At 40.1% G+C, this 20839-nt stretch overlaps 1 protein-coding gene across 1 annotated transcript; it reads left to right on the top strand.

The window, feature by feature from the left end:
- The first annotated feature begins 6771 nt into the window (after window positions 1-6771).
- Window positions 6772-20716, top strand: LOC132886667 (C-X-C chemokine receptor type 3-like). Its single transcript, XM_060921600.1, has 3 exons — window positions 6772-6870; window positions 8728-9096; window positions 18518-20716. The coding sequence occupies exons 2-3, from the start codon at window positions 8731-8733 to the stop codon at window positions 19229-19231; spliced, it is 1080 nt and encodes a 359-aa protein (XP_060777583.1). The 5' UTR covers window positions 6772-6870; window positions 8728-8730; the 3' UTR covers window positions 19232-20716.
- Window positions 20717-20839: the final 123 nt, after the last annotated feature.

Genomic DNA, 20839 nt, shown 5'->3' with positions numbered 1-20839 from the left:
TGCACACCTCACTGCTGTTTCACTGTTCTCATACATGTCTTGCACCACTCTAATATACTTCTCATTCACTCCACACTCTCGTACAATACCATAACTCATCTCTCGGCACTCTGTCGTATGCCTTCTCCAGGTCTACAAACGCACAATGTAGCTTTCTCTGGCTTTCCCTGTACTTCTCCATTAACATTCTTAAAGCAAAAATTGCATCCAACGTGCTCTTCAAATCAAATCAAATCAAGTTTATTTGTACAGCGCTTTTAACAATAAACATTGTCGCAAAGCAGCTTTACAGAATTTGAACGACTTAAAACATGAGCTAATTTTATCCCTAATCTATCCCCAATGAGCAAGCCTGTGGCGACGGTGGCAAGGAAAAACTCCCTCAGACGACATGAGGAAGAAACCTCGAGAGGAACCAGACTCAAAAGGGAACCCATCCTCATTTGGGCAACAACAGACAGCCTGACTATAATATTAACAGTTTTAACAGGTATAACCCTCAACTGTCCTCATGGGGCCGTCCTTCACAGGAGTGGGGCGATAAAACTCCGACCAGACACAGGGCACCAGGATGGATCAAGCAGGTCCGAGGGGCAGAAGAGGCCAGCATCTCAATCCCAGGATCAATATGTAACTCAGAGGGACAGATGGGGGGGCGGGGGGGGGGGGGGGGAGAGAAAGAAAACACGTTGTTAGGTATGCCCTAAAAATGACAAGTATTAAATCTGTGTGGTAGGCTCGCAGAGACGAGAGTCTTTACATCAGGCATGATGCACAATGGCATGTTAATATGGTAAAAAATATATCATGACCTGCTCTGGCTGGATGCTTGATTGGGTGATGGGAGCACACTCCTCAGCAATGATGAGATGCAGATGGGACCGTTAGGCCTGGCCAAGACAATTCAGTTACATTTAACCGGGTCTGGGACATGCGACAGAATGTCTGACGGCCGATTCCCTGCAGGCTACGATAGCCAGTCGAGGTCCCCACCGTCTCCACCAAAAGATTTCCTGTTGACTCCATGTAACTCAGAGGGACAGATTTGGGGTGGGGGGGGGGAGAGAAAGAAAACACAGGTGGTTAGGTATGCCCAATGTCACCTGAATAAGTAGGAACAGTATACATATTGCACCGAGTACAAGCAGGGACTCCGGCAACTAACTATGACAGCATAACTAAAAGGAGAGAGCCAGAAGGTAACACAGGCATGAGGGAGCCCCGGGACATAAAGCAGCCAGCCACTGCACCGTCAACAAACTTGAGTGAGCAAGCGAGTGGGGACTGACAGCATCCATACATCCCAGTTTACCAAAACACTCTATGTCTGAGGACCCTCCAGATCTACTCATTTACCTCATAAACACCATTAACAAAAGGCTTGACTAAACAGATATGTTTTCAGCCTAGACTTAAATGCTGAGACTGTGTCTGATTCCCGAACATTACTTGGAAGGCTGTTCCATAACAGTGGGGCTTTGTAAGAAAAGGCTCTGCCCCCTGATGTAGCCTTCACTATACGAGGTACCAGCAGATAGCCTGCACCTTTTGATCTAAGTAGGCGTGGCGGGTCATAGAGGAGCAGAAGTCCTCTTCCCTCTTCTTTGGCATAAACCCGTACTGCTGTTCACAGATTGCTACCTCTCTTCTCAATCTCGCCTCCAATACCCTTTCCCATAGCTTCATAGTGTGGCTCATCAATTTTATCCCTCTGTAATTATTGCAGCTCTGTCTGTACATCTCCCTTATTCTTATATATTGGGACTAGCACACTCTCCATTCATTTGGCATTTTCTCATTCTCTAGGATCTTATTAAACAATCTCGTTAGGAACTCCACAGCTGTCTCACCCAAACATCTCCAAGCCTCAATCGGGATACCCTGACTGCTTTCCCAGTCTTAATGGCTGCCCTCACCTCATCCTTACGAACCAACTCTGCTTCCTGATTTGCTGTCTCCAATGAATCTGACCTTTTCTCTCTTGGATTCTCCTCATTTAATAAATCCTCAAAGTACTCTTTCCACCTTCTTAATACACTCTCTGTCAGCACACTTCCATTTACATCTTTCATCACTCTTACCTGCTGTACATCCCTTGCTTCCCTGTTTCTCTGCCTAGCTAGTCTATACAGGTCTTTCTCTCCTTCTTTCATCTCCAGTCTTTCGTACAGCCCCTGGTACGCATATGCTTTTGCCTTCACTACCACACTTTTTGCCTTCTGTCTTGTCTCTCTGTATAACTGCCTGCTTTCCTCATCTCTCAGATCGTTCCAATTCTTCTTTGCTAACCTCTTCTCTTTTATAATTTCCTGCACTTCTTTGTTCCACCACCATGTCTCCTTGTCTTCCTTCCTCCTTTCTGATGACCACCCTAGCACCTTTCTTGCTGCCTTTCTTACTAGTATAGCAGTAGTATCCCAATCTTCTGGCAGACTTTCATTACCACTCAATGCCTGTCTCATTTCTTCCCTAGACACTCACATTCACACCTGCGGTCAATTTCGAGCCATCCGTCCATTATCTGTAGCTGCTTATCCTGTTCTACAGGGTCGCAGGCAAGCTGGAGCCTATCCTAGCTGACTATGGGCGAGAGGCGGGGTACACCCTGGACAAGTCGCCAGGTCATCGCAGGGCTGACACACAGAGACAAACAACCATTCACATTCACACCTATGGCCAATTTTAGAGCCGCCAATTAGCCTAACCTGCATGCCTTTGGACTGTGGGGGGGAAACCGGAGAGCCTGAAGGAAACCCATGCAGACACGGAGAGACCATGCAAATTCCACACAAAGGCTCCTGTCGGCTGCTGGGCTCAAACCCAGGACCTTATTGCTGTGAGGTGACAGTGTTAACCACTACACCACCGTGCCACCCTCATTAATAATGTATTATCATAAAAGTATAATTTTGGAGTATTTACTGGTATATAGTACCAGTCAAAAGTTTGGACACATCTAATTCAATGGTTTTTATATTGTATTTGAAATTGTGACTGTAATACAATTATTTTTGAAGTTCTTGATGTTTAATGTGGTATCATTATGTTAAGTCACTGGTACAGGCCATTACACCATTAACAGGAACACCAGTTACAAATTTCAATTAAAGATGAGTTTTCCAAGATGGCATCAGCATCTCAATAGACACACCATTAATCATGAGATTTAATAAATTATTCTGTTACATATATTTTTGTATGGGCGGCACGGTGGTGTAGTGGTTAGCGCTGTCGCTTCACAGCAAGAAGGTCCTGGGTTCGAGCCCCGGGGCCGGCGAGGGCCTTTCTGTGTGGAGTTTGCATGTTCTCCCCGTGTCCGCGTGGGTTTCCTCCGGGTGCTCCGGTTTCCCCCACAGTCCAAAGACATGCAGGTTAGGTTAACTGGTGACTCTAAATTGACCGTAGATGTGAGTGTGAATGGTTGTCTGTGTCTATGTGTTCAGCCCTGTGATGACCTGGCGACTTGTCCAGGGTGTACCCCGCCTTTCGCCCGTAGTCAGCTGGGATAGGCTCCAGCTTGCCTGCGACCCTGTAGAAGGATAAAGCGGCTAGAGATAATGAGATGAGATGAGATATATTTTTGTTTAAAAAAAATTATTACTGAAAGGTGCCCTGTGATGACCTGGCAACTTGTCCAGGGTGTACCCCGCCTTTCGCCCGTAGTCAGCTGGGATAGGCTCCAGCTTGCCTGTGACCCTGTAGGACAGGATAAAGCGGCTAGAGGTAATGAGATGAGACTGAAAGGCATAACTCCAGTGACACCTAAATTATATATAGATATAAAACAGAATTGACAAAAAAAAAAAAACTACATGTGCTAGTTGATACTGGCCACTCCATTCTTCTGAACTTTGACTCTGGAAGAACTTATCCACATTTATTTATTCAGCAATTTTCAGGGGTTATTTTTATTTTTTTTTAAAACTTTTTAAAATCGCTCACTTAATGAACATGAAATTCATAGTCAATTGTGCTTTTTAAATTATTTAGGTTATTTAAAACCTATTTTATTCTGCTTATTTACATATGATTGACCGCCATACATATGTTCAACCAGTGACTTTCATTAAAATGAATAAGGAAATATTGTATCAAATCCAAACAAAAGCTCCCAAAGCAGTAAAACTGGCTTGATGAACAAGCCATTTTTCCTGCACTTGGCGGTTTTGAAAAACATTTTTGGGGAAAAAATGTACACACAAAAATGACTCATACCATTTTTAATGTTTAGGAACATATGAACATACACAGTGATGCATGTTAAGGGACAGGCTCATCAGCATATACTGAGATTGATTCATAAAATGAGGTGATTCATTTGTCACATGAACTCACTCCATCTAATTTGAAAAAGCATGTTGAGGAAATTTTTGCTAATTTGATGATAAAATGATATATGGACATGAGTGTTTTACTGGGAAATACACCACTGGTATTTTTCATACGAGTTACAGCCAGGACATGGAGAACGAAAACCGTGACATAAATATCTAAACGGGATCTAAATCTCTTGTCACTCGTGAGGAAAGCGATGAATTTTTTTGATAAATTTGGGTATTTTTTGCTTGTGAATGTGTCTGTATAATAAAAAAGAAAAAAATCACACGTTGGCTTGAAGATGAGAAGTTTATCTTCTCGTGTTGAAAAACTCGCATTTTTTATATGAAATACATTGCGGGTCTGAGTGACATATTTCCCAATATTTCACTCCGATTACATCACTCCCAGTGTTTTCCCACTGACTGGATGTGTGTGGTCAAAATGGCAAACTGGTTCAAAATTTAAATTCTTTTGATTAACTTGCATATTGGGGGCGGCACGGTGGTGTAGTGGTTAGCGCTGTCACCTCACAGCAAGAAGGTCCGGGTTCGGGCCCCGTGGCCGGCGAGGGCCTTTCTGTGCGGAGTTTGCATGTTCTCCCCGTGTCCGTGTGGGTTTCCTCCGGGTGCTCCGGTTTCCCCCACAGTCCAAAGACATTCAGGTTAGGTTAACTGGTGACTCTAAAATTGACCGTAGGTGTGAATGTGAGTGTGAATGGTTGTCTGTGTCTATGTGTCAGCCCTGTGATGACCTGGCAACTTGTCCAGGGTGTACCCCGCCTCTCGCCTGTAGTCAACTGGGATAGGCTCCAGCTTGCCTGCGACCCTGTAGAACAGGATATAGCGGCTAGAGATAATGAGATGAGATGAGAACTTGCATATTTTGTGTATGTGTCCATATAATATAAAGAACATTGCATGGTGGTGCGAAGATATGAAGTTTATCTTCTCATGTTGAAAAATATATCACTCATTCGCTTCGCTCACTCACTCGTGATGTATACATTCACCACTCGAAGATAAACTTCATATATTCACGTGACTGTAATATTCTCTATATATTCAGGCAAAAAAGCATAGATGCTTTCAAACAACTTTAGAGAAGTAATGCAACTTATTTTTTCAAATTAAAACATATTAACTTACTTTAGGTTAAAACATTCACACTTTAATACTTGAATACAATTAAGAGTAATAACTTTTTGACTTTTTAAAGTGCTGCCTTTCAGTTGAGTACATTGTTGGCTGAAAAAAATCCTATTTGAATTGAGTAAGACTTTGAGACATTATCTATACTTTTATTTAAGTATACTTTCTCAGTAGTTTTCCTCTTAATGTTATTAGATAGCCACATACAAAATATAGGTTTAAAAAAATTCTTTAACCCTCAAATTAATCTAAGCCGCATTTTAGTTAGGTGACAATAAGTGTAAATAAGTGTAAATACATCTTAAATCACTTTGGTCAACCAAAAGAACTACCAATAAAGTACTTTGTGATCCATGTAATTATTTTCACATATATGATTAAACATGGCAGGGAACATTGACCCACAACTAGGGATGATCCTCAGCACAGTCTACTCCTCTCTAGCTTTCATCATGTGCTGATTTGTGAACCACAGTAGTAGGTTTTGCTGTGATTAATGTTGTAACCGATGTGAACAGATGTCTTCCTTAAAGATGAACTGCTGAAGTTGGCATCTACGTCTGAGTTTGAGGAATTTTAAATAATTTTAAATCATTTCTGAGCAAAAACACATACTTGCAAAGAACAACTAAAAACAAGCAGCACTACAAAGTTAGCTGTTAAGTGTGCTGTGCTCATTTGCATACCATGTGCAATGTCGCAACTAGATTTGTCTACAAAACAATTCATATCCAAGCCAAGTGAAATGACCAAATGTAAAGGACCAGTATATGGAAGCAACATGGATGGCAATGTCCAAAAAAGTTTTTATACATTACGATATGAAAACAAAAAAGCAAAAAAAAACCCACAAAAACAAAAAACAGCAGGATGATCATAAGCAAAACGAAGTCTGAGTAGAAAAAGCTGTGGTTCTCTATTGAACTAGTAAAGTACAGCAAATGTCAGTATGCAGGAAATGGTTTCATTCTGAGGATGATTATTGATTATTATTTACAAATTATAGAACATTTTGTTTTCAACCTGCCAAAAAAAAAAAAAATTACTGGTCAAAATTTACTGGTCAGTAAAATTTAGGGGAGCGTATTATTGGTTTAATATCCTGAGCTCAGTGCCAGATATTTAAAGCTGTCACTCTCCTCGGTAGGCATGTGGAAATCTTTTAATTCATAACTTTCACAAAATCACTGAATTTTAACATTGTGAATGACAAGATCTAAAGATCTTATCATAAATCTGTGGTAACCCAGTTCCTCCCTCTCACTCTCTCTCTCTCTCTCTCTCTCTCTCTCTCTCTCAGTCTCTGAGCCTATTTCTGTGGTATACAAGCTAGACAGAGAGACAGTGTGTGTGCGTGTCTGTGAATTTATTAGCTGTTTTCGAGCAGACTACCTGCTGATATGTAAGTTGGAATTTATTGATTTTTTTAATTCTCTCATCTGTTCGAGTGTCGGTGTGTTTTAAGTTTTGTATTGACAGTTTTAAATGCTTTCTTTAGATCATCACTATTTCTTCTGAAAAATAGAAGCAAATAATTGTACCAGTGGCTTTAAAAAAAGTAAAAATTATATTTATGAAGAAAATATAAGAAGAAATATATAAGAAGAAAAACATTGAATTAGAAGGCATGTCCAAACTTTTGACTGGTACTAATACATACATACATACATAGTCAAAAGTTTGGACACGCCTTCTAATTCAATGTTTTTTCTTCATTTTTATTAATTAAAAGTCATTTCATGTCTTAAGTAATGATGGATGTCATTTCTCTTTACTTAGCTGAGAGGTTCTTGACATAATATGGATTACTACAGTTGTGGAATAGGGCTATTCCACAACTGGAATAGCCCTATTCCACATATTAGTATATATGGAATATATATGTAGAATAGTATATTAATTATTTACTATTTACTGTTTGATCTCAAACACATTAAGAAGGCAAGAAATTCCACTGATTAACTTTTGCCGAGGCACCTGTTAATTGAAAAGCATTCCAGTTGACTACCTCATGAAGCTGGTTAAGATAATGCCAGTAGTGTGCAAAGCGTCAAGGTAAACGCTGGATACTTTGGAGAATCTAAAATATGAAACATTGTGTTTTTAACACTTTTTTGTTTACCACATAATTCCATATATGTTCCAGATCCTATTTCATAGTTTTGATGTCTTCAGTATTGTTCTACAATGTAGAAAATAAACAAAATACAGAAAAACCTATGAATGAGTAGGGGTGTCCAAACTTTTGACTGGTACTGTAGATATTATATAATATAGCCTATAATGTAAGTCTATAAATCATTTGTTATAATGATTTTTAAATTGAAGTCGATAGATTGAAAATATTTATGTGGTTGATATTTAAACTTGTATTGTTAGTTAAAATTCTGCATTTTATGTACCTACATTTGATCTCTGTCTATACACAAACTAGTTTATTAATCACACAGAGTATATGAAAAAAATTACAATATTTTTTGTCATAGCAGAAAATTAACTAATCATTTTGACTGCCATATCAATATTAACATTGTTAATTATACAGTTTTGCTGTCACACATGCATTCGGAAAGAATAGAAAAGATAGAAAAATGAAACATATACATCATTACTTACCCCATGTAGAAATTTTGCAACCTGATGATGAAGCGAAAACACCAGCATTTAATCTAACTTAAGGGAAAAACCGCTTTCAGTCATATAACACCCTCTACAATTTCAGTTTTCATTTACTATAAATTAGCCTGGTTCTGTGAAGATAATTTGCCATTTTACTGTTTTACTGGTTTACTATTTAGAATCTTAGTACAATCACATGACATAAATCACAAACTGCTGCATTGAATTATATGCTATTAGATACACTGAACTACACTATATTCAGATTTCAGTGTGAACAAATAACAATCTGCAAATTATCAGCTGCTCTAAACAGAGAATATTGGAAATAATTGATTGATAAATGGAAAAGAAAGTAATTAGGTCATTTATCTTAGCATTTCCTCACTCAATCCACATCCCTGCAGCTAGCAGACATTGCCAAGTCACCTGCTGATATGAGGAAGTATGTCTGTTATCACACAGCTTCCTTACAAAGTAATTGAAATAATATAAGAAAATATGACTATTAACTAAAGTGAACAGAAGCATATAAAGCAGGAATGAGAGACAGAGTCCATGTGGCTACGCAAACAGATGACCTGTGATGATTAATCGTATTTCTCATCATGCTGATGATAATTTTCTTTTTATCTTGCAGATAATGGAAGTTTTTTATGCATCAGATCTAGACTTGAATGGAGAGTATAACGACAGCTACCCGTATTATGATAATGAGACACTTTGTTGTGGAATGGTGTGTGATCAGGACACAACTATGCATTTTGAAGCCATCTTCATCCCCATTTTGTACTCGGTTGCGTTTGTGCTGGGGCTGATGGGTAACGGCCTGGTGTTGGTTGTGCTGTGCCAGAAGAGGCGGACATGGAGTGTGACAGACGTCTTTGTCCTACACCTGAGTGTGGCTGACATACTGTTACTCCTCACCATGCCACTCTGGGCAGTGGATGCAGTGAGCGGATGGAGTTTTGGCACCGGTTTCTGCAAGCTCTCTGGAGCACTGTTTAAGGTACGGAGGAGCTGAAGTTTGTGGGTCATTATGATTATGTGTACTGTGTTTAGTGTCCTGTCTAATGCTGTTACTCACCTAATGTACCTAATTGCACTAATGCTTGTTAGATATTTACACCTAAGGCTAACCAAACCACATGTTCTTTAGCTTATTAAAAATTACTTTATACATACTGTAAGTCTATCTATGATCAAACCTTTCTTCAATATATCAAAGTCCCTCCCATGTCAGGACCTGGTCTTCCCAGGCAGTCTCCCGTCCTAGTACTAGCCAGGACCTTAAGGTACACTGGGCGGTGTTGATCTCCATTTCTATAGCCCTCAACCTCTTGCCTATTACATAGCCAGGGTTACAGTGGGTGGATCGTGCTTTGGTAACTGCAAAAGTTTTCCCACCTACTCGCATCTGTATTGCAGCATGCCTCGCCAAATGGCAGTAGGCACCATTTTTATGATGTTTTTTTTTAAATATCTATTGGAATGTTATTTCTCTTTATGTTGTCTTAAACAGAGTAAAATCAAAGCAATTAATATTAACTTTGATTATTCAGTTATGCATTCCTGTTTTGCAGCTTTATATTTGACTCCCTCTTAATGAGCAAAAACAAAACTTGACTTGTGGTTATTGCTATGCTGAACATTGAACAGCTCTTTTGTTGCAAGATGATTAATGCTGTTTAAGATCAGATTTGTTTTTCTTTTTTTTTTTAATAGGTAAAACACCTAAATTATATATGAAACTGGTTCCATGACAAGAGTGGTTTTCTTCTGGAAATAATGATGTTTCTCACTAGTGTGTATAGGTTCTAGCCATGTACTAATAGCAAAGTTCTTGTGATTGTGACCATAACCATAACCTGTTGCCTATTAAAGGTCTCAGCTGCATCACACTCATCCTCTAGCCGTTCTTGACATCAAGAATAACCCAGGTGTCCTGGTGGCCCTCCATTTAGTTGAAGAACTACAGTACATTTATATACAGAACCTACTGTTCTGGATTGCTAGGAACTAGTGGAGGCTGCATATCAAAGTCATCATGAGATTTTGACACAATTTTCTATGGGAATAAATGGCTGCTCAAAAAGTGTTGACATTGCACCTCTTCAGCAGAATAGTCACTCAAGTGTGATGCTGATCCTTTTTGAATGTGAAATCCACTTAAGTTCTGATAATGCTGAAAATATGAATCACTTGAGTTATGACACTGATCCTATTGATGATAAAAGTCCCTCAAGTACTGATAGTGCCCTCTACTGAGGATGAGAATCACTATTAATACTGTACTCTAGAATATGAGAACTCACCACAGAACACACAGGCTATGATGACACAACATTTAGTTTATAGAATCTGGTGAGGAGGAGCTCTTTATAGCGCATGCTGAATCACGTCAAATTAATTAAAGAAGGCATCTCTTGGTATGCATTCAAGTATGCCTGTACAATCACTTCTTTAACCAATACACTAAACTGATAGTGAGGTCACTTCATTGTGCTCCCCAAAGCACATAAACAGCTGGTCACTGTCCCGCTCAGCTGGCAGTCAATTCCACAAAGAAGCTTGAGCATCCTCCCTGGCCACAGGGCTGTCCTGGGTACAATCTAATTTCCAAGAACAGACAGGGTGATGGGTATACAGAGATGGGAAAAAGAAAACACAGCCTTTTTCAATTCTATGCTTTTATTTATCAGGACCCAAAATAACAATTGTGTGGTACACACCAACATCTGTAAAGAAACAAAGAACCTCAGTTGACAACAGAAAAAACCACAACAGATTTCAATATTTAGTCACACACACCCCCCCCCCCCCCAACCAACATTCAGAAACTAGGTGGGAGAAAATACTGTAGGTGCATCCTATAATTCAGTAAACTAACTTTAACAACAATAACTTGAAGTAAATGTTTATTCTATAACAGTCTCTGGAAAATTTTGGCCAACTCTTCTTTACAACATTTGCTTCAGTTCATTGTTTTTTTTTGTTTTTTTTCCCCTTCTTTTTGAGGACATTCATTTATGTACAGCTCTCTTAAGATCCTGCCACAGCATCTCAATGGGCTTGAGGTCTGGACTTTGACTTGGCCATTCCAACGCCTTGATATTTCTTCTTTAGCCATTCCAATGCCAATTTGCTGATGTACTTGGGACCATTGTCTTGTTGCATGACACAATTTCAGCTCAGTTTAAGCTGCTGGACAGATTGCCTCACATTTGTCCATCCATTATCCGTAACCACTTATCCTGTGCAGGGTCACGAGCAAGCTGGAGCCCATCCCAGCTGACTATGGGCGAGAGGCAGGGTACACCCTGGACAAGTCACCAAACCATTGCAGGACTGACACATAGAGACAACCATTCACACTCACATTTACACCTACGGTCAATTTAGAGCCACCAATTAGCCTAACCTACATGTCTTTGGACTGTGGGGGAAACTGGAGCACCCGGAAGAAACCCATGCAGACACAGGGAGGACATGCAAACTCCACACAGAAAGGCCCCTGTTGGCCCCTGGGCTTGAACCCAGAACCTTTTTGTTGTGAGGCGACAGTGCTACCTGCTACACCACCATGCCCCCCCCCCCACACACACACCTGTCTTAAGATTATTCTTCTATGAAGTTGAGTTCATTGTTGTCTCTACCGTGGTCTCATCCGTCCAAAGGATATAGTTCCAGAACATTTGTAGTTTGTTCAAATGCAATTGTGGAAACCCAAGTCATGCTGCCATATTATTTTTCTATGAAAGCCATATTTGTTCAGTCTTTTTCTGATTGTGCTGCCATGAACATAAACACTGAATGTGCTTACAGAGACCAAATGTAGGTCAAAAAAAGGTCAAATGATGTGGCTTTTTCTTTATATCTCTGTGCATTACACTCCTGGGAAGATTGGCAACTGTCTTGATAACTCTCCATTTATAAACAGTCCTTCTCAGTGTAGAATGATGAATTTCAAATTGTTTGGAGATAGCCTTTTAAACATTCACAGATTGATGACCGCAGCAACAGTTGCTTCTCTGAGGTCGGCTGATGTACTTTCTTCTTGAAATGACTGACAAACACCTGAGTGCTTGAGAACGCCAAACTGACAAATGTTCTGCTTTTACAGAGGTAGTCACACTTCTTGATGATTAACTAATCTTGTGCATCATCTGGCTGCTAATTACTCTGTTAATAATTGTGGCTGTAGGAAGAGTATACTTATTCTTTCGATTACGTTCATTATGTCTTATATTGAATATTGTTAGTTTTTTTCTTTTTTTATCAGACATCTAAATTTTTAGGTTTGTTTACCTGACATGTTTCGACGTACGACTGTCGTCTTCCTCAGAGTGTCACCGGATGTTATTGGTGACGCATCTTTTATCAGCTGATGTTTCCGAAGTTGATAAACATCAGCTGATAAAAGATGCGTCACCAATAACATTCGGTGACACTCTGAGGAAGACGACAGTCGTACGTCGAAACATGTCAGGTAAACAAACCTAAAAATTTAGATGTCTGATAAAAAAGAAAAAAACTAACAAGAGTATACTTATTGTTACCCACCTTGTTTCTGAACTTTGGTTTATGTTTTGGGCAAAAATGAGTATATATTGAAATCTGTTATGATCTCAGGTTCTTTGTTTATAGAAGTTGGTTAGGACCATACAGTTGTTATTTAAGCCTTGATGAATAAAAACATAATTGAAGGAGAGTATACTTTCTTTTCCCCATGTCTGCATTAATACAGCATACCACAACATCAGTATCTCTGCCAGTAATTCTGGGTTCATGCACAGTTCGATATGTTTAAATTCTGGTCCTCAAAGCAGCCATAAGGATGAACAGAAAAAAAATGTGTCAAATACAGTTAACTTTATAATCTTTATATCTGTGCCTTCTATTGGTTTATATGGCAAGTTGCATAAACTGCCTTGAACCATGTTCAAATCCCACTGTGGGACCATTACTTTGTATGGGGGGGTCAGAGTCATCCAACACCTTTAAGTAATGTCTTTACTACTTTATGCTTTGTCTACTTGTACCAATAGTGAGGACATTAGTTTCTCTACTTGAGGTATTGACTTCAGTTCTGTGGTTTCCACATCTGCTACTTCAGTAATTATGTATGGTCATATACCAGGTTGGAAATTCCCTCCACTCTTGAACACATACATGAGCTGTTTTATGAAACTGGTACACCATGGAATATCCCAGGCCTGATAAACAACATTGTCAAATATTAAATTTGTTGCAATAGGTGCAGGATCAGGCTTAAGCTTGTCAAGGTGGCGTTGATGCCTGTTTACTGCACATTAACCAACATCATGCTGTTTCTGGAGCGGTACACAGACCTCCCAAAAACTCTATTGGTATACAACCCCGATTCCAAAAAAGTTGGGACAAAGTCTCATCTCATCTCATTATCTGTAGCCGCTTTATCCTGTTCTACAGGGTCGCAGGCAAGCTGGAGCCTATCCCAGCTGACTACAGGCGAAAGGCGGGGTACACCCTGGACAAGTCGCCAGGTCATCACAGGGCTGACACATAGACACAGACAACCATTCACACTCACATTCACACCTACGGTCAATTTAGAGTCACCAGTTAACCTAACCTGCATGTCTTTGGACTGTGGGGGAAACCGGATCACCCGGAGGAAACCCACGCGGACACGGGGAGAACATGCAAACTCCACACAGAAAGGCCCTCGCCGGCCACGGGGCTCGAACCCGGACCTTCTTGCTGTGAGGCGACAGCGCTAACCACTACACCACCGTGCCGCCCTGGGACAAAGTACAAATTGTAAATAAAAATGGAATGCAATAATTTACAAAACTCAAAAACTGATATTGTATTCACAATAGAACATACACAACATATCAAATGTCGAAAGTGAGACATTTTGAAATTTCATGCCAAATATTGGCTCATTTGAAATTTCATGACAGTAACACATCAAAAAAAGTTGGGACGGGGCAATAAGAGGCTGGAAAAGTTAAAGGTACAAAAAAGGAACAGCTGGAGGACCAAATTGCAACTCATTAGGTCAATTGGCAATAGGTCATTAACATGACTGGGTATAAAAAGAGCATCTTGGAGTGGCAGTGGCTCTCAGAAGTAAAGATGGGAAGAGGATCACCAATCCCCCTAATTCTGCGCCGACAAATAGTGGAGCAATATCAGAAAGGAGTTCGACAGTGTAAAATTGCAAAGAGTTTGAACATATCATCTACAGTGCATAATATCATCAAAAGATTCAGATAATCTGGAAGAATCTCTGTGCGTAAGGGTCAAGGCCGGAAAACCATACTGGGTGCCCATGATCTTCGGGCCCTTAGACGGCACTGCATCACATATAGGCATGCTTCTGTATTGGAAATCACAAAATGGGCTCAGGAATATTTCCAGAGAACATTATCTGTGAACACAATTCACCGTGCCATCCGCCATTGCCAGCTAAAACTCTATAGTTCAAAGAAGAAGCCATATCTAAACATGATCCAGAAGCGCAGACGTCTTCTCTGGGCCAAGGCTCATTTAAAATGGACTGTGGCAAAGTGGAAGACTGTTCTGTGGTCAGATGAATCAAAATTTGAAGTTCTTTATGGAAATCAGGGACGCCGTGTCATTGGGACTAAAGAGGAGAAGGACGACCCAAGTTGTTATCAGCGCTCAGTTCAGAAGCCTGCATCTCTGATGGTATGGGGTTGCATTAGTGCGTGTGGCATGGGCAGCTTACACATCTGGAAAGATACCATCAATGCTGAAAGGTATATCCAGGTTCTAGAGCAACATATGCTCCCATCCAGATGACGTCTCTTTCAGGGAAGACCTTGCATTTTCCAACATGACAATGCCAAACCACATACTGCATCAATTACAGCATCATGGCTGCGTAGAAGAAGGGTCTGGGTACTGAACTGGCCAGCCTGCAGTCCAGATCTTTCACCCATAGAAAACATTTGGCGCATCATAAAACGGAAGATACGACAAAAAAGACCCAAGACAGTTGAGCAACTAGAATCCTACATTAATAAGAATGGGTTAACATTCCTATCCCTAAACTTGAGCAACTTGTCTCCTCAGTCCCCAGACATTTACAGACTGTTGTAAAAAGAAAAGGGGATGTCTCACATTGGTAAACATGGCCTTGTCCCAACTTTTTTGAGATGTGTTGTTGTCATGAAATTTAAAATCACCTAATTTTTCTCTTTAAATTATACATTTTCTCAGTTTAAACATTTGATATGTCATCTATGTTCTATTCTGAATAAAATATTGAATTTTGAAACTTCCACATCATTGTATTCTGTTTTTATTTACAATTTGTACTTTGTCACAACTTTTTTGGAATTGGGGTTGTACTATCAGTACTCTTCTCCAAGGTGTGCATTAGGTTTCAAGAATGAGTTACAACCACTGAAAGTACATCACAGTCAATCTCTACGTTCCCACATCGCAATTGGTTTTATGCTGCACTGTACTTATCTAAGATGCTCCAGACCCAAGCAACATGGCACGCTCTCTTTCACCAGTGACACAGTTACACACTCTCATTGACCAGTGTTGATTTTACCAAAATAATTTATGGTAAAAATTTGTACCATAACAATCGTCTAATGCCATGAGTGGCATTCAGCTAGGAAAAAAGCACACAGGAAAACTCTTCTAGCTCCAGGGGAAATCTGTGCAGGTGTCCAGAACATACAGTGTCTTGCAAAAGTATTCATCTTCCTTTGTCTTTGTATTATTTTGTTGCATTACAAGCTGGAATTAAATGGATTTTTTTTGGGGGGGAGCACCATTTGATTTACACAACATGCCTACAACTTTAAAGATGAAAACTGTTGTTTTACTGTGACAAACAATAATTAAGACAAAAAAAAACCCCTAGAAACCTGGAGTGTGCATTCACCCCTTCAAAGTCAATACTTTGTCGAGCCACCTTTTGCTGCAATTCCAGCTGCAAGTCTCTTGGGGTCTGTCTCTATTAGCTTAGCACATCTAGCCACTGGGAATTTTGCCCATTCCTCAAGGCAAAACTGCTCCAACTCCTTCAAGTTAGATGGGTTGTATTGGTATACAGCAATCTTCAATTTATGCCACAGATTCTCAATTGGATTGATGTCTGGGTTTTGATTAGGCCATTCCAAGACATTTAAATGTTTCCCTTTAAACCACTCCAGTGTGGCTTTCAGTATGTTCAGGGTCATTGTCCTGCTGGAACGTGAACCTTCATCCCAGTCTCAAACCTCTGGCCGGCTCAAACAGGTTTTCCTCCAGAATTGCCCTGCATTTAGTGCCATCCATCTTTCCTTCAGTCCTGACCAGCTTTCCTGTTCCTGCAGATGAAAAATATCCCCACAGCATGATGATGCCACCACCATGCTTCACTGTAAGAATGGTGTTCTCAGGGTGTTGGGTTTGCACCATACCTGCCATTTCCCATGATGGCCAAAAAGATCAATTTTAGTCTCATTTGACCAGAGAATCATCTTCCATGTGTTTGGGGAGTTAGCCACATGCCATTGGCCAAACTCCAAATGTGTTTCCTTAAGCAATGGCTTTTTTTCTGGCCACTTCCATAAAGCCCCACTCTGTGGAGTGTACAGCTTAAAGTGGTCCTATGGACAGATACTCCCATCTCTGCTGTGGATCTTTGCAGCTCCTTCAGTGTTGTCTTTGTTATCTTTGTTGCATCTCTGATTAATGCCCTCCTTGCCCGGTCTGTGAGTTTTGGTGTGTGGCCTTCTCTTGTCAGGTTTGTAGTGGTGCCATATTCTTTCCATTTTGCTATAATGGATTTAATGGCGCTCCCTGAGATATTCCAAGTTTGGGATATTATTTTATAACCCAACCCTCATCTATACTTCTCCACAACTTTGTCTCTGACCTGTTTGGAGCACTCCTTGGTTCTCATGTTGCTTGCTTCATAGTATTGCAGAGTCAGGGTCCTTCCAGAACAGGTTGATTTATAGAGACATCATGTGACAGATCATGTGACATTTTGATTGCATACAGGTGGCTCTTACGCTACGTTCACACTGCAAGGCTTAATGCTCAATTCCGATTTTTTTGTGAAATCCGATTTTTTTGTGAGGTCGTTCACATTAACAAATATATGCGACTTGTATGTGATCCTCAGTATGAACGAAATGCGACCTAAAAGTGTTCCGCATGCACATTGCAGGATACGACGACGTCACACGCAGTGAGCATGGCCAGTGTTTACGGAAGTAAAACCGCCCGGTTGCGGTATGACTCATCCAATCTAGCTTGAATAGCTGCATCCCCCCAAATGGAAATCAGCTACCTAACCTCTGCGTCCTTCCATTGAGAAGATTCAGAACCTTCACAGCCCGAAGCGTCCCTCGCATTGATGTCATGCGCAGGGGCGCAGATACGTTTTTTGACCTGGGGGGGACAAAGCTGCCAGCAAACCAACCCCAACCCCGATATGCCTGTCAAACTTGTTGTTAGTAACCATAGCAACCAAGCTCGAGCTCGCAACCTGTGCAGTCTGCGCAGCTCAACCAACCGAATATCAGTCTTTGTTTTGTTTTATGTGAGTTGTTGCAACTATGTATACACTGCCGTGCACCTCAATAAACCGAATGGTAATTAGTCTTTTGATTTTTCCGTGAGGTTTGCCGTATACAAAGAAAGACAGCATAGACGTTTTTTCCTCCCTATAAGTGGGGGGGACCGAGCGAGGTGAATTTAAATCTGGGTGGGACGGGTCCCCCCCTCTATCTGCGCCCGTGATTATGCGCCATGTTGTTGTAACTTTTTTTGAGAGACCCGCCGCCTACTTCAGCGCAGAATAGTGACGTTTGTGGCTTGTTGATGACGTGCAAGGCGGATGAATGCGACCTGGCGGTTCAGACTGAAGTCGCATATGAAAAGAGCGGATAGGAATCGGAATTAGGACCACATATCCAAACGGCCTGGGTCGGATTTGAAAAAATCGGATCTGTGTCGTTCATATTGTCAATAAAAGATCGGATACAGGTCACATATGGGCGAAAAGATCGGATTTGAGTCACTTCAGCCTGCAGTGTGAACGTAGCCTTAATCAACTAATTACGTGACTTATGAAGTGAATTGTTTGGACCAGCTCTTATTTAGGGGTTTCATACGAAAGGGGGTGAATACCTATGCACACTCCAGATTTCTGTTTTTTCATCTTAATTACTTTTTGTGTCACAATAAAACAATTTTCAGCTTTAAAGTGGTAGGTATGTTGTGTAACTCAAATGGTGCTGACCCCCAAAAAATCCATTTTAATTCCATCTTGTAATGTGACAAAACAGGACAAGCACAAAGGGGGATGAAATACTTTTGCAAGACACTGTAAGTAATCACTGTATTTGCATTTAAAATGGATATGCAACATGACAGAATTAAACAAGGTTCATTTGTTTTTCTAGGTCAACTTCTACTGTGGCATCTTCCTGCTGGCCTGCATCAGTCTTGATCGATATTTTTCTGTAGTCCACGCAGTGCAGATGTACTCACGCACAAAACCATTGCTGGTGCAGCTCAGCTGCCTGGCTGTTTGGGTTTTCTGTTTTTTTCTCTCCATCCCTGACTGGATGTATTTGAAGGCTGAAGGTGACCCCAGAAGAGGCAATAAAATTGAGTGTACTCACCAGTACCCAAATCCAACATCGCGCCTGGTGTCACGTGTACTCTACCATGTGTTGGGCTTTTTGCTTCCTGCCATTGTTCTGGTCTACTGTTACTCTCGTGTCCTGCTGCGGCTGCAGTGTGGATCTCAGAGTGTACAGAAGCAAAGGGCTGTTCGAGTTGTCCTTGCCTTAGTGATGGCATTTTTCATCACTTGGACACCCTTCAACATCACCCTGCTGGTGGACACTCTTTACACCAATCAAAGCATCAACAGTACTACAACCTGCGAGACCACCACAGCACTGGATGTTGCCATAATTACCACCTCTACTCTGGGTTACATGCACTGCTGTGTGAACCCAATGCTCTATGCATTTGTCGGAGTGAAGTTTCGACGCCATCTGCTGGACTTGATAAAGCCGTACAGATATAGGTTGCAGGCCCGTGTGGACACAGTGTCTCGCAAGAGCTCTGTGTGGTCTGCAGACACATCACAAACCTCAGCTTTCTGATGGAGCAATACACATTCACCTGAAGCGAATTGCATTCATGCATCTAGAGGTTTGAACACCACAAAATATTGAGAAGAAATATTAGCTGAATATTCTCAGAAAAGTAGGGTCCAATAGTCTAGTGTGCTACCTAGGGAAGTTTTTATCATTCAAACCTAAAACTCTGTCGTCAAGTTATTTTCCTCAAATAAGATCACATTAACAGTGTGTCTGAAGTGTATACGTTATCATTTGAAGTTGTCAAAGAGCAAAAAATTTAAGTTTTAAGTGATGTATGCATGAATAATAAGTATAAAACAATACATGTTTGGAATTAGTTCTCTCGACCTGATGAAAGTTTTTGATCATCTTCAGATCATATGGTAATGACTGACTGGCCTTATTAAAGTTTTAATAACGGATGAAATATAGAAACCTCAGGGAAGCACATGGTTAATCCATTTTAATAGCCAGTAAACTCTTTCTCAGCACTGGTCTAGAAAGGTGTATACTGTTTAATCTTGATTTGATTATTTTGGATGGTTGGATCGAAAAGCCTTCTGTTTAATTGCAAAAACTTAAAGGCTCCTTACACAAGTATACATTTGTAGAGTAGTCTACCTGTACCATGGTTTCTCTTCATTTATTTTTTGTCAGTATTATACTTACTGAGAAACTCAACAAGTTAGTTTCAATTTAGTGAAAAAGACTGTTTGGTAAAAGTGGAGTATAGCACAAGTTAACACCCTTTTGCATGGGCATGACTAATTTCATTACAACCGGATATTCAAAATTGATCTATCTGTAGTCATAGAGGAAATAGCTGACTGAATGGTGACACTGCAGAAGAAAAACAAGGGGTTGTACCATCCATCTTTGATCAAATGAAGAATGGAGTATCTTTATTTTTACATGTTATCAGAAATGTTACGAAAGATTGAGTCAATTCATTTCTGGTAAATCAGCATTTTGGGCACATACCAGTGAATTTTTTATTTTAATTTTTTTTTTTTGCATAAGCTCATGGGCATCTGACTTGACAAGAATTAGGTGCTAAATGTATCAGAATGTCATTCTTAAAAAAATAGTGCAACTAAACCTATTTCCTTTGCTTAGTCATATCAAACATTTCATTTATAATTAAACAGATTTACTGACAATATTTTAATCTTTTCAAAACAGACCTGATTAGTTGCTTGATGTAGTATAATGCTATTGCATTTCAATTCTGTCCTGCTGCATCATTGTGCACTTTCAGTTAAACTTGTAAAGGGCAGTATAACTTAGATACCTACAGATATTATGTAAAAATATGGGCAAATGTTGCAGCCAGGCCTACTTCTAGTAATACAGTATAAAATCACACTGGCTGTTTCTATATAAGAGCTTTTCTATACGAGAGCAAAGAAGTTTTTTTTTTAAAGAATCAAATAGACTAGGTCTGCACCATTGATGTATCTGGTCTTTTATATGAACTGTAATTGTATTTTCATAGGGTTTTTTTTTTTGGTGGTTTCAGATATTGTCAATAAAACAAAGATAAATAAAGACTTTTAATGTTGGTATACACAGACATTCTGGTTTGTGCTTTTGCAGACAAGACAAACACATTACCTAATTATCCAGCAA

Source organism: Neoarius graeffei, chromosome 5, assembly GCF_027579695.1.
Source record: "Neoarius graeffei isolate fNeoGra1 chromosome 5, fNeoGra1.pri, whole genome shotgun sequence".
NCBI lineage: Eukaryota > Metazoa > Chordata > Actinopteri > Siluriformes > Ariidae > Neoarius > Neoarius graeffei.
This window is presented reverse-complemented; position numbering and strand designations above follow the sequence as displayed.

What these genes read in the sequence shown, in the direction of transcription:
- LOC132886667 (XM_060921600.1), top strand. Translation starts at nt 8,731, where the DNA reads ATGGAAGTTTTTTATGCATCAGATCTAGACTTGAATGGAGAGTATAAC. An exon ending in TCTCTGGAGCACTGTTTAAG is followed by an intron (nt 9,097 to 18,517) that starts GTACGGAGGAGC and finishes TTGTTTTTCTAG; the next exon opens with GTCAACTTCTACTGTGGCAT.